The sequence below is a fragment of the Lithobates pipiens genome, unplaced genomic scaffold (assembly GCF_037356315.1).
Source record: "Lithobates pipiens isolate NorthernLeopardFrog02 unplaced genomic scaffold, aLitPip1_a1.2 Scaffold_68, whole genome shotgun sequence".
NCBI classification, from domain to species: Eukaryota; Metazoa; Chordata; class Amphibia; order Anura; family Ranidae; genus Lithobates; species Lithobates pipiens.
Window position 1 is genome coordinate 1,865,840 of NW_027507890.1, and position 14,292 is coordinate 1,880,131.

General features: G+C 41.5%; 1 protein-coding gene across 1 annotated transcript in view; it reads right to left on the reverse strand.

Moving 5' to 3' along the window:
* Positions 1–6,243: 6,243 nt before the first annotated feature.
* LOC143959267 (uncharacterized) overlaps positions 6,244–14,292 on the reverse strand; it is a 51,277-nt gene continuing 43,228 nt past the window's right edge. Inside the window, exons 44-51 of the mRNA XM_077467943.1 lie at positions 13,614–13,667; positions 12,698–12,805; positions 11,056–11,109; positions 10,847–10,954; positions 9,452–9,698; positions 9,139–9,329; positions 8,185–8,427; positions 6,244–6,888 (exon numbers count right to left, since the gene is read on the reverse strand). Of these exons, the coding sequence (XP_077324069.1) occupies positions 6,742–6,888; positions 8,185–8,427; positions 9,139–9,329; positions 9,452–9,698; positions 10,847–10,954; positions 11,056–11,109; positions 12,698–12,805; positions 13,614–13,667 (1,152 nt within the window). The 3' untranslated portion in view covers positions 6,244–6,741. The remainder of the gene's footprint in view (positions 6,889–8,184; positions 8,428–9,138; positions 9,330–9,451; positions 9,699–10,846; positions 10,955–11,055; positions 11,110–12,697; positions 12,806–13,613; positions 13,668–14,292) is intronic.

Sequence of the window (14,292 nt, forward strand, 5' to 3'; positions counted from 1 at the left end):
TCCCTCTTTTTTACCATCCTCTATCCCTGCAATAAAGGGTATACCCTTGAATGATTGCCAGCCAATAATGAGAGCTGTTGAACCAGGTCTCTGAAATTCCCACCAAATCCAAATCCTCCTTGTACAACAGTATCTCTAGTTCACCCATCTTGTCCGCCAGACTCCTGGCATTGGTGAACATGCCACATAATTTAGACCGGCCGCATACTATCCTCTTATTGGGTGTTCTGAGATTGCAACTAGGACTTATTACTATACTTACCTTGGATTTAAGTGCTTTAGTCAACCTACCACTAATTTACCACTAATGCCCCCAATACTACCCTCTGGAATATGTTCTGTGCTGACCCCCCGTCAGCTAGTTAAAAAACCCCTCTTACTTTTGGCCATCCCTATTCCCAGCTGATCTGCACCCTCATTTAGGTGAAGTCCGTCCCTTCTATAGTACCGGTTATCGACTGAGAAGTCGTCCCAGTCCTCCAGGAACCCAAACTCCTCCTACTACACCAGCTCTTCAGCCACTTGTTTACTTCCCTAATCTCCCACTGACTTTCTGGTGTGGCTCGATGTACTGGTAGTATTCCTGAGAATACTACCTTGGAGGTCCTTTTCCTCAGTTTAGCTCCCAAGTCCATAAAATTGTCTTCAGGACACTGAATCTTCCTCTGACTTTGTCATTGGTGCCAACGTGCACCATGACAGCAGGGTCTTCCCCAGCCCCTCCTTGTAATCTGTCCACCAGATTTGTGGTGTGCTGACCCAGATCGCCCGATAGACAACATACAGTTTGGTGCTTCAGGTCTTTGTTACAGATTGTCCGCTCTCGCCTTCTAAGAATTGAGTCCCTCTACCACCAGAATCTGTCTTTCCTTTCCCTTCGCTTCGCCCCCACTCTTACTGGAGGAGTTCTTCCTCCGGGAGCTAGGAGAGTCCCACAGCTCCAGCAGTGCTGATCCCTGACTGGTTTCACCAATATCACTCAATGGAGCGTACTTATTTGAATGGATCGGCCTCCCTGGCACTTCCCCCTCCACCCTTCCTGACTGTCACCCATCTGCTCTTTCCTAGTGCCTGCACCTCTTTGTCTCCACCCACTTCTATGCTGGCACCTGCCGTGTATGTCCCTGGTTCTCCTTTAGTATGGAGGGACTTCTCAGTGCTGACAGTTGCTTCGCCAGATTCAAAACCTGAGCTTCCAGGGAAACAATGTGCTTATATTTTGCACAGCAGTATTCGCCCTTGATCGGATGATCAAGGAACACATACTTGCCTCAAGATGTACACTGAGTCGCATCTCCAAACCCACCGGGCATCTTACCTAATAATTTAATGAGGATTGGGGATTATACCCTGTCCAAATTACCTAACAACTAGCTTCCTTACACTAATACTCAACAAGACAATACACAGGTACTTGCTGACCAACGTGCACTTGCAGACCAACAAGTACTCGCTGACCAATCTGCACTAGCAGATCAACATGCACTCGCTTACCAATGTGCAATCACAGATTAACGTGCACTCACTGACCAACGTGCGCTCGCAGACCCACGTGCACTCACAGACCCACGTGCACCCGCTGACCAACGTGCACTTGCTCACCAACGTGCACACACACAATACACAAGTACTAACAATCCACACACGCTACTCAAAGAATACTCATGTACTTAGAATACACAGGTACACACTCACCCTACACAGGCACTTGACCCCTGTTACAACCTCTTGTTTTAACTCACCACTTAGTCCAGTTCCACTAACTGTTTTTTTAACTCACCACTTAGTCCGGTTCCACTTGGTCTAAGTTCCAGCAAGCTCAAAGATGAGCAGGCTCACAATAAGTTCTACAGTAGGTTATATAGGCCTCAAGCACCTGTGACCAATTAACCACTCCCCTTAATTTGTAGGCTGAAGGAAGCAAAGAAAAAAAAGCTGTTTGAAAAGTGACAGAAAAAGGTGTTAAAAAGCTACAAGAAAAAGCCCCAAAAATAACCTAAAAATGCAACCCAGCAATCTTCAGCAATCAAAAAGCAAATCTTGTTCACACTCTCCACTCAAGGTCCCCACCGTTTAGCTTCCAACCAGTAGTCTGGTTCAGTGACAGTTGCATCTAGGAAAAATAGAGGAGCAGATCTTTTTTATTGAGAACTTGACAGAGGGTCTAACCCTTTCCTACGCTATCTACAACTAAAACTACAATGTTTCCTTTTCATATACTTAACCAGTTGCCGACCGCCGCACGCCGATGTACGTCGGTACAATGGCACGGGCAGGCATAAGGACATACATGTACGTCCCTTGCCTCCCGCGGGTCGGGGGCCCGATCGGGCCCCCGCCCGGTGCCTGCGGCGGTCGGTATTCGTACGGGAGCGATCCCGGACGAGGGGACGGCCATTCATTCATGGCCACCCCCTCGCGATCGCTCCCGACGAATAGAAATCCACGGTGACATCACTTCCTCTCCTGTAATGTAAACACAGGAGAGGAAGTGATGTATTCTCTCCTCCGTGTCGGTATTTTTCGTTCCGACACGGAGGAGAGCGGATCAGTAAGTTGCACCAACACATCCCACACACAGTAGAACATGCCAGGCACACTCACACCCCCCCTTTACCCCCCGATCACCCCCCCAATTACCCCTGCCCCCCAGTCACAATGACACCAATGTCATTTTTTTTTTTTTTTTTTTTTTTTTTGCATTGGTGTCATTTGTGACTGTAATAACTGTTAGGGCAGTTAGAGTTAGCCCCCTTTAGTTCTAATGTACCCCCCTAACCCCCCCAATAAAGGTTTAACCCCGTGATCACCCCCCGTCGCCAGTGTCACTAAGGCTGGGTTCACATTGCAGCGGTTTATGAGAACGAATGTGATTCGCACCGCACTGCAGTGCAAATCACATCCGATCTCTGTGCGATTCGAGTTCAGCCATTCGCCGCACCCGCCGCACCCGCCACACCCGCCGCACCCGCCGCAAATTCGCACGGGACCCTTTTTTTGGCCCGCAGCAGAATCGGATCGCATGGGTGTTCACACCATGCGATCCGAGTTTGCAGATCGCACTGCGATATGCGAACTGATCTGGGGGTGTCAGTAACATTTCACTGACACTCCCAGCAGTTCGCATAGGGCAGTGTGAACTGCCGCCGGGAGGCATGCGATGCGGGAACCCGCCGCGCATTCGTGGCGTTTCCGCATCGCTCCAGTGTGAACCCAGCCTAATAAGCGATCATTTTTCTGATCGCCGTATTAGTGTCACAGGTGACGCTAGTTAGGCAGGTAGGTATTTAGGTTCGCCGCAGCTTTTTATAGCGCCAGGGACCCCCATATACTACCGCATAAAGCCCCCTGATTGCCCCCTAGTTAACCCTTTCACCTGTGATCACCATATAACTGTTACAGGTGACGCTGGTTGGTTAGTTATTTTTTTATAGTTTCAGGGCACCCGCCATTTATTACCTAATAAAGGTTTAACCCCCTGATCACCCGGCGGGTGTCATTTGTGACTAATAACTGTTAGGGCAGTTAGGGTTAGCCCCCTTTAGTTCTAAGGTACCCCCCTAACCCCCCCAATAAAGGTTTAACCCCGTGATCACCCCCCGTCGCCAGTGTCACTAAGGCTGGGTTCACATTGCAGCGGTTTGAGAACGGATGTGATTCGCACCGCACTGCAGTGCAAATCACATCCGATCTCTGTGCGATTCGAGTTCAGCCATTCGCCGCACCCGCCACACCCGCCGCACCCGCCGCAAATTCGCACGGGACCCTTTTTTTGGCCCGCAGCAGAATCGGATCGCATGGGTGTTCACACCATGCGATCCGAGTTTGCAGATCGCACTGCGATATGCGAACTGATCTGGGGGTGTCAGTAACATTTCACTGACACTCCCAGCAGTTCGCATAGGGCAGTGTGAACTGCCGCCGGGAGGCATGCGATGCGGGAACCCGCCGCGCATTCGTGGCGTTCCCGCATCGCTCCAGTGTGAACCCAGCCTAATAAGCGATCGTTTTTCTGATCGCTGTATTAGTGTCACAGGTGACGCTAGTTAGGCAGGTAGGTATTTAGGTTCGCCGCAGCTTTTTATAGCGCCAGGGACCCCCATATACTACCGCATAAAGCCCCCTGATTGCCCCCTAGTTAACCCTTTCACCAGTGATCACCATATAACTGTTACAGGTGACGCTGATTGGTTAGTTATTTTTTTTATAGTTTCAGGGCACCCGCCATTTATTACCTAGTCTCACTAGTGTACCCCTAAATTTAGGGGTGTCTACTTTCCAAAATGGGGTCATTTGGGGGGGGTTTGTGCCATCTTGGCATTTTATGGCCTTCAAAACTGTATTGCCCTTAGAAAGCCTGAAGGCGGTGCTTGGTTTTCGGGGCCCCGTACGCGGCTAGGCTCCCAAAAAGTCCCACATATGTGGTATCCCCGTACTCAGGAGAAGCAGCAGAATTTATTTTGGGGTGTCATTTCACATATGCCCATGGCATGCGTGAGCAATATATCATTTAGTGACAACTTTGTGAAAAAAAAAAAAAAAAAAAAAAAGTTTGTAATTTTCCCGCAACTTGTGGCAAAATATAAAATATTCCATGGACTCAACATGCCTCTCAGCAAATAGCTTGGGGTGTCTACTTTCTAAAATGGGGTCATTTGTGGGGGTTTTGTGCCATCTTGGCATTTTATGGCCTTCAAAACTGTAATAGGTAGTGAGAAGTGAACTCAAAAATTTACGCCCTTAGAAAGCCTGAAGGCGGTGCTTGGTTTTCGGGGCCCCGTACGCGGCTAGGCTCCCAAAAAGTCCCACATATGTGGTATCCCCGTACTCAGGAGAAGCAGCAGAATTTATTTTGGGGTGTCATTTCACATATGCCCATGGCATGTGTGAGCAATATATCATTTAGTGACAACTTTGTGAAAAAAAAAAAAAAAAAAAAAAAGTTTGTAATTTTCCCGCAACTTGTGGCAAAATATAAAATATTCCATGAACTCAACATGCCTCTCAGCAAATAGCTTGGGGTGTCTACTTTCTAAAATGGGGTCATTTGTGGGGGTTTTGTGCCATCTTGGCATTTTATGGCCTTCAAAACTGTAATAGGTAGTGAGAAGTGAACTCAAAAATGTACGCCCTTAGAAAGCCTGAAGGCGGTGCTTGGTTTTCGGGGCCCCGTACGCGGCTAGGCTCCCAAAAAGTCCCACATATGTGGTATCCCCGTACTCAGGAGAAGCAGCAGAATTTATTTTGGGGTGTCATTTCACATACGCCCATAGCATGTGTGAGCAATATATCATTTAGTGACAACTTTGTGTAAAAAAAAAAAAAAAATTTTTTTTTTGTCATTATTCAATCGCTTGAGGCAAAAAAATAAAATATTCAATGGGCTCAACATGCCTCTTATCAATTTCCTTAGGGGGTCTACTTTCCAAAATGGGGTCATTTGGGGGGGTTTTGTACTGCCCTGCCATTTTAGCACCTCAAGAAATGAGATAGGCAGTCGTAAACTAAAAGCTGCGTAAATTCCAGAAAACGTACCTTAGTTTGTAGATGTGACAACTTTTGCGCAAACCAATAAATATACAATTATTGACTTTTTTTTTACCAAAGACATGTGGCTGAATACATTTTGGCCTAAATGTATGACTAAAATTGAGTTTATTGGATTTTTCTAATAACAAAAAGTAGAAAATATCATTTTTTTTCAAAATTTGCGGTCTTTTTACGTTTATATCGCAAAAAATAAAAATCGCAGAGGCAATCAAATACCATCAAAAGAAAGCTCTATTTGTGGGAAGAAAAGGACGCAAATTTTGTTTGGGTACAACATTGCATGACCGCGCAATTACCAGTTAAAGCAGCGCAGTGCCAAAGTGTAAAAAGACCTCTGGTCATTTACCAGCAAAATGGTCCGGTCTGAAAGTGGTTAAGAAGGCCCTAAACACCTACAAACTAAATTTTTACCCATCCAAAAATGAATTGTTTGTGAGCACTGGACTAGTTTTTAAAATTTTCACAATTTATTAAAACATCTCACATATACAAAACACAAACACTTAAAAAAAAAAAAAAAACCTCCCTCAGCCCAGTCAAGATGATGAGTTTTCCGATAACATGAAATACAATGAACACCGGAATTTTAGAATGATTGGCCATTCCAAGTGTTTTACTGGCTTCTGGGCACAGCATTTGGTCTTTTTCCAATAATTGCCACCAACCCCAGACAATTAACACAATACAACTTGATATGAAAAAAGTTGGATGTTAAGCTTTATTAGCACCATTGAATATGTTCAAGTACCTTAATTAGCACCTCTGCACAATTTTATTGCTCACTCAACACCATTTTTGACTTGCTGGAAATCAGATGATACTTTGAGTTATTTAAACCCTACAGATGTTGTTGGTTTTTAACTTCCTCCATTAAAGATATTCAAAAGGCCACAAATGGTGCAAGTTTTCACGTTTTTTTATTTGGGTTTTTCATTTTTTGTTACAAAAGCTGACAATTATTTTCTTTCCAAAACGTGATGTTAAACTCATGGAAGACTTCCAACTTTGTGTTGACTTGTATTAAATTGCATTGCACGATGCTCCCTTATTGTTCCTTCTCTTTTGCCCAAGGTGGAATCACATCGACAGTTGGAAAAACACATGGAATGTGTCAGCTTTTGTTGTTGCGAATAAAACAGGGCAAAGAGAGGATGGTTCTTAAGTTAGTTTTTTGGACTGTAATAGTTCATGTTATTTGAAACAGACTGGGCCAATTTCAAATCCAATTTCCTGATCATGACCACCAATGTCCAAAGGTGCAATGTCTAGGATGGGTAAGCGTGACGGCTTGTTGGTTCTGTACTCTATGACTGTTTTGCCCCATTCGCCGGTATGTTTCTGAAAGGAAAAGGTAAAAAGCGAATCAGTTATGGGTCCGTCATTTTACTTGGGCCATTTACTCCATCTGGGAGCCATTTTTTTTTCAATAACAAAGGAATTACTAATTCATAATTCATGACAGTTTTCAACCAAAATGTTTTTGTTGCCCTTTTTTCCTTTTTGCATCTCTGAATTAGATCCCTCAACCCACAACGTTGTTCGATTATAGAGCAGGTTTTCGCAAAAAGGGTTTAATCGAACCTTAGGGTTTCTCCAAAGGTTGCTAGGAGTTCCTTGAGCAATGAGCAAGTTCTGCCTCTCAGATAAGCTCCCATTGACACCATTGATCCATTTAGCTATCTGTAAGGGGTAGTTCTTCCCAATGATTACATGTGCAAGGAGCATTCTTCCCACTGATCATCACACCAATGTATTATGAGTTTTAGATATAGTAATTTGTAGCAGGGGTTCCCTGAGACCAGAAAGATTTTTCAAAGGTTCCTCTGTGTGGAAAAGTTTGAGAAAGGCTGTTCTAGAGAGTTAAATCATGTGACAATGGGGGTTATTTACGAATGGCAAATCCACTTTACACTGAAAGTGCAGTCGCTGTAGATCTGAGGGGAAGATCTGAAATGAGGGGAAGCTCTGCTGATTTTATCATCCAGTCATGTGCAAGCTAAAATTATGTTTTTTTATTTTCCTTGCATGTCCCCCACCGATCTACAGTGACTGCACTGCCAAGTGCACTTGTAGTGCAAATTGGATTTGCCTTTCGTAAATAACCCCTATGTCTTCTACCTATCAGATTGTCTGCTTTGAGTTCCTAGATCTGCTCACCTGCTGTACCTATCATGATGGGCTCCTACTCTCCATGCTGGACTTTTTCATTTATAATACAGAGATTGTAGCAATAGGGGCTAGAGCACAGAAAGACAGGGCCACCCACAACCTTCAGTTGAACCAGGACAGAGCTGGGGATTACAGGAAGAAAATCTTACTCTTGGAGCATCCAAGGCCTATAAGAAGCCTAGAACTGACTCTAGCAGTGGGCTGTTTGATTGCTTATGGCACCACTCAAAGTAGAAGTGAAAGCATTCCCCTATGTCACAGAACATGGGATGCAGGCTTGTTTTGATACCAATCCATGGGGTTAGTAAATGTACATGGATGGCCACTAATCCTGACCAGCCCAGGTGAATAAACGATGAAGCGTGGCATCAGCCTACATGTCAACTAACTGTGGTCTAGTGGACTGAAACTTTAATAAGCCACTTTGATTATTGTGGACCAATTTTGTTTTGCCCCTTGACCTACCGTGCAACCATCTTCGAGGACGCTGTACGTGAATCTGGTGTTGCCTTCTGCCCTCAGCTCAACATCGTTGGATCCTTGCAGGATGACGGCCTTCTTCAGGTTTCCAGTCTCTTCATCCATGTAGGCAATGCTGTTCTTGCAGTGGTAGGTGATGTTCTGAGAGGCTTGGTTAGCCAAAAGGCGCATGAAGGCGAGTTGAGTGGCCATGTCCTTGGCTGTTATTCCTTCGTCATGGTATTCAAACTGTTAAAGAGAAGGAATATGTTCTAGCTTAAATATTTGGATAAACATATACTTAAAAGAGAATACTGAAGCTTGAAAGAGTCATACACCTTTCACCTTTAACTATTCAGAACTGTTATTTTACCAATAGTTGTCACATATTTGCTTTGGAGTGTTTTGGGAAAGTAAAAGAGGTTTATAACATTATTAATGGTTATTTTAAATCCCTATTCTGTGTTTTATTGTGTTCTCTTGTGCAGTTTCATGTTCCCCAACCTTTGTTGGACAGTTGTGCTGTTGCTTCTCTCACCTGGGCGCCTCAGGCCTTTGCTTAACCAGGTAAAGAATACAGCATATCTCCCAGTTTTTTTCAATAAGGGAGACTATTCTGTCTCTCTTAAATACATAATGGAGGTTACATTATATGAAGGCTTCACATCAGTATGAGCTAATAAAGAATGGACAAGTCTCAGCAAAAAAATATGTATTGTGGCAGAATTTTAACAGATGGCTACTGAACCTAATATTATAGCACACGGGAAGCTTATTCTATAGCCTGCTTAAAATAAGGTAGTTTGGAGAGTTTTAGTCCAGATTGTGCTCTGCATACGTGTTATAGATGTAAAATCAACATGTATTTACACTCTAACTGTAGCCGACTGTTAAATAAAAGCTTTCAAAGGAAACACTCTTTGGTTCTATGTCTATACAAAGGCTAGAAATTGGACCCACCTGTGTGCCTCCATTAAGAATCTCGCCGAACCAGAGGTGCTTCTTCTCCTTGTTGGAGGTGTTGATGTACCAGTTCTTCTGTGTAATTTCATCTGGGTTGGCGTGGATGCAAGTCTCGCCAGAGGAGAAGTCGCAGAAGACTCTGATAGCATCAGAAGTGCAGCCTTGGTTGGGGTCAATCCAGTAGAATCCTAGAAAGGAAGTTTACAATGAGTATTTGTTGCAATGCGAGCTTTCTCCTCAAACCTATCTTATCACCTTATCCACATCTTAAGAAAAGCTGATATATAATCTGGGCAGGTTTTCTACTCACCACTTGTCCATTCAGGGTGGCTGAGTCTTAAGTCACGGCAAGTACGAGCAGGGTTCTTCCTGGAGCCTTCTGGGGTCAGGATGACCTCAATTTGTTGGTTCAGGGATTTTAAAGTAGCGTCAACTTCATAATCCTTAGGTTTGCGTTCAGGCTGGTCAGCTCTGTAATATTCACCGCCATCACCACCATCATATCCACCACCAGATGGACCAGCATGACCAGGAGGACCAGGGGGACCAGGTGGACCCTAAAATTTTACAAAAAAAAATAGTAAATACATACTGAAGTTTTAATGTTATAATGCACTTTATTTGTTAAATAGAAAATATGAAATCTAATTAAGCCACCCTTCTACTTTAACATCATCTTCTTTAGATTTGCAGAAACAAAAATGGAGAAATACCGCAATTACTGTGATCTTACATAGTCTGTGAACCAGCAAATTTTTGATTTGTTTGTAACCATCTAATATATGATGATCTAATTTATTATTTCTGTAAAGCACTAATTTATTCCACTCCAAAATTAAATGTATCATAACCCTAAGTAAGAAAAAACAGGCATAAGCTTCACCTAAGTATAAACCCCAAATTGGCCCCTAAGTCTAATCAATAAACTCAACATAACTTGTAAACTTAACATAAATGTTATCGGCCAGCTCATTAATGTAACCCTAAATGAACCATTAAACTCAACCTATCCCCTAAACCTGATGCTAAACCTATGCATTATTACAATGGCATCAGTTGTACCATTATGTGTGAATACTAGCATTAACAGCATCCTAAAAATTGTTTGCACCATAAAACAACACGCTAAAGTGACAGTTATCAAAAATTGCCACTAATTATTTTCTTTTACACTAAAGGCTATTGACTTATCTATAAGCATTATTTAATAACCCTCGTTAATTTTTTGCTTTTGCAGTTGTAAGACACCAAACTACCCAGTTATTGCAATTTTTTTTTTAATTTTCAAATGTGAGAACAGAATTTTGATTTAAGAATCCCTGATAATTGATCACCAGCACTTGTACAATTACGATTTTCCATTATGACTTTACAGCTCAATCACAGGCAGATATAAAATTCAAAAATGAATGCAGCTCTGTATGCATTGTTATATTGTTGCATTTATTTTTTAAGCTTAAGTACTTCTATTTGACTTGGAATCAGCCTTTTGCAATCTCATATAGAGCATTATTTAGACTGGGAGAGGGAAAGGCAGGACTGGGAACCAATCAGGTGTACTGCATTCAATTGTAATAACAAGGAACATGCTGATTTCCTGGAATTCTGTTTGCCTGGAGTTCAGGTTTATATTGAATAGTACATCAAAAGTTTCCTGAAGAAAGACACATTTGATTTTCTTCTTTTAAACTAAAAAAATACTTACAGCAGGACCAGTGAAACCAGCAGGACCACGTGGACCAACGGGACCCATGGCACCAGGATGTCCAGAACGACCCTCTTTGCCAGGAGGACCAGAGGGACCAGAGGGACCCTGTAATAAAAACAAAAAATGTTGTTTTATTAATAAAATAAAGAAACATTATACCTAAATATATGCCTCTGATTGGACATTGTTGGTTGATCATTACATACCCTTGGACCAACGGGACCAACAGAACCAGAGGGACCAGTCTCACCAGGAGTACCCTAAAGGAAAAAGAGAAAATCTATTATTAAAATTTTACTTAGATGTAATAAAATGAATCCCTAGTTTTGTGAGATAGAATATCAGGTTCTTATTGTCATCTTTTTCCCTGTTGGGAAGATTTACCATGACTTTTTGGCAGTGATAGGATTTTTTTCAATAAGGTTGTCGACAAAAAAATGTAAAACAAAATAAATTTTTTAGTGGAGTGGGGAAGAGTTAGAACTTAATGTTTTAATGCTGTTTGATCTTTCCTTTCCTGGTGACTAACATTCTCTCAATTCCTTGCCTGGATGGCTCAGGGACAGGAAGTGTGGGAAAATCTGCCCAACGGGGGTCATAGACAGAAAAAATAACCAGACAAAATTTGTCTTCCAAACTCTATCCAAACCTAAAGGAAAGATTTTTGGCTGGAGGTGGGCTTTAAAAATGGCCGAATGGAATTTGATAAACTACATTGCAATATACATTACAGTTCATGAAAATAATATTTATGTTTTAAAAAAGAATATTACATTCTTTGTATTACGATAGAACCACTGGTTGTGGCTAACCCTAAATTAACTAGAAATAGAAAGTGCGCCTTCAAAAGCAAAGGCAGCGACCATATTTCTGTCCGGATATGGTCCCTGAACCTGTCATATAATAATATAATATGAGGTAAATTATTAAAAAGCCATTTAACCTCTCTGAATTAGAGGAATAATAATTTGGTGTTGTGGGCATTGTTTGTTTAGAATTTTAAATGTCTTCTCTATATTGTCTGGGGGTTCCATTTTCCTTACCAGTCCAGAACTATCCCTTTGGATTTGCCTTTCTGCGACTTTGGAAGGAAAATTTGACCATAATTAAGGAACACTGTACTAAAGGAACACTGATAATTAAAGTTCTCTATAATACATTGAAAATAGAAGAGTTTATATATTAGGACCAGTGGTCACCCTTTGGAACTTATTTTCACCAAGAGTATACTCTGATGAAGCACTGTCTAGTTGTAAAACGTCTTAGAGATTTGTGTGTTACACACAATATGTTGTTCTACTGAATCTTCATTTTTCAAAAGATTTTATGAGCAGCAAATATGTGCTCTTACCTATTTCTGCTCTAATTAAACCTATATACGGTAAGTGATAAGGAACCAGACAGGAAGTGACAGGAAGTATAGTATAGAAAAGACAGGAAGTGGTAGGCCATATGGCTGGATCCATCAGATTTGTAGTCCATCTTTTAAAAATGGGAATATTGTGGAATAAAATTAAGTAATTAAATGAAGATGTAAGTAAAGTTCAACATACTCCACACATCTACTTTTAAAAAAAACAACATGTATTCAACTCTAGTGAGAACTGAGGCAGACATAGAGGCCTGTTTTATCGATCCTATATGCAAAACATTATTGAAGTATTTATTTCCCTACGTATAGTGTTGGATGATAGGCTGGTTCATTTTGAAATCTCCTTTGTGACTTTATAAATGAAACCTAGTAGTATTTGGACTTACTTTGCTCTCAGGATTTTTTATTTTTTTTTGCTTTGCATGTTTTTAATTACATATATTATAATTTATAAAGACTTTATTCTTTTTACTTACAGAAGGACCGGGAAGACCTGACAGACCATTGTGTCCTTTGCGACCATCCAGACCTCTGGCTCCTCTCTCTCCAGCTTCACCCTTGTCACCACGAACACCTTGTGGACCCTACAAGTAAAAGGTGGTTAGATAATCGCAGCTTGCAGACCACTGTTGTAGACTAAACCATAAACCTTTGACGTTTACAATAGAAAACATATTTAGAATGGTTTTAAAAAATAAACCAAATAGGTATTTGTCCTAAGAAATCTTACAAAATGGTAGCAGGTACTGGAGATCAATTTGGTGGGCAATACAGGAGTCTATATAAAATTGACTTTGCTTACCTTTATCTGGCCCTTGGGGCACTATTTTCATGCACTAATACCAACCCATTTACACCAATTATGGGGCACTATTCCTACCAATAACACCAACAATGGGGCCCAACGACACCAATGGTCGGGCACAATTCCTCCCAATGACACCAACAATGGGGTGCCATTCCTCTCACACCAAAGATGGGGCATTGCTTGTTCCCACTTACTTCGGGACCTTTTCTACTTCCACTGGCCACAATCCGGCCCCTCTTAAGGACAGTAAACTAGCTCTTTGTTTAGAAAGTTTGGAGACACCTGGTCTACAACAACCACAAACACCAATCCTTTTTCCCTTTATTATCTGTATATGTTTTCAGCAACATTCCCTATTATATATGCTGTGAGTTCCATACACTAATTCTTCTGTGTTGTTTTTAAAGGATCTCCCATCCTGATTTTAGTTATGGTTGAAATTTGGTAGGCTAAATACTCCTGTGACAAGATCATCCAGAATGACCACCCATAATGCAACCTCGATGAAAGGTTCAAGAGGTAGATCGAAACATGAAACAAGCTTTCAAGATTTTGAATGTTAATATACAGTATAAGATACTTACAGCAGGACCTCTTGGACCAGATGGGCCAGTGATACCAGCAGGACCAGATGGACCCTAAATGGTGAAAAACATGAATAAAATGATATATACAGTAAACAAGTCACAAACTATTGGCTGATCAATGATTACCCCCTATTTGTTATCTGCTGCTGTTTTCCAATCTAACACCCCTTTAATTAATTTAAGAGTAGACTTTGAGCAGTGGTAGACTTACGGCGAATACCCATTTGATCCCTTAAGCAAAAATGTCCTGATCATGTGGTCTACTACATTATTTATGGAATACTGAATGTTTAAGAACACCCCCTCTAATATAGATTGCCTGCAAACTAATGTCTCACTAATACTTGAAACCTATATCATACTACTTCAACCACAAGGCATTCACATATGTTGTGATGTGCTATAACACGTGTGCTTCTGGTTATTGCATATATGCATTGCCACTGAGGAAATGTTGGTGTAATGTATACAATTAATGTAAATAAGATACCTCTCACCCAAATGTAAAACTGGAGTTTGCCAATTTCCTATATATTGTAAGGTCAGTACATTTATATACTGTATATGTATCTACTCTTTCCAAGACATTGAGACTTGAAAATAATCTGCCTGTTTTGGTTTTATCTATATGATGTACAAGAATTACAGTTATTGTCTGATACAGAAAAAGCAATGA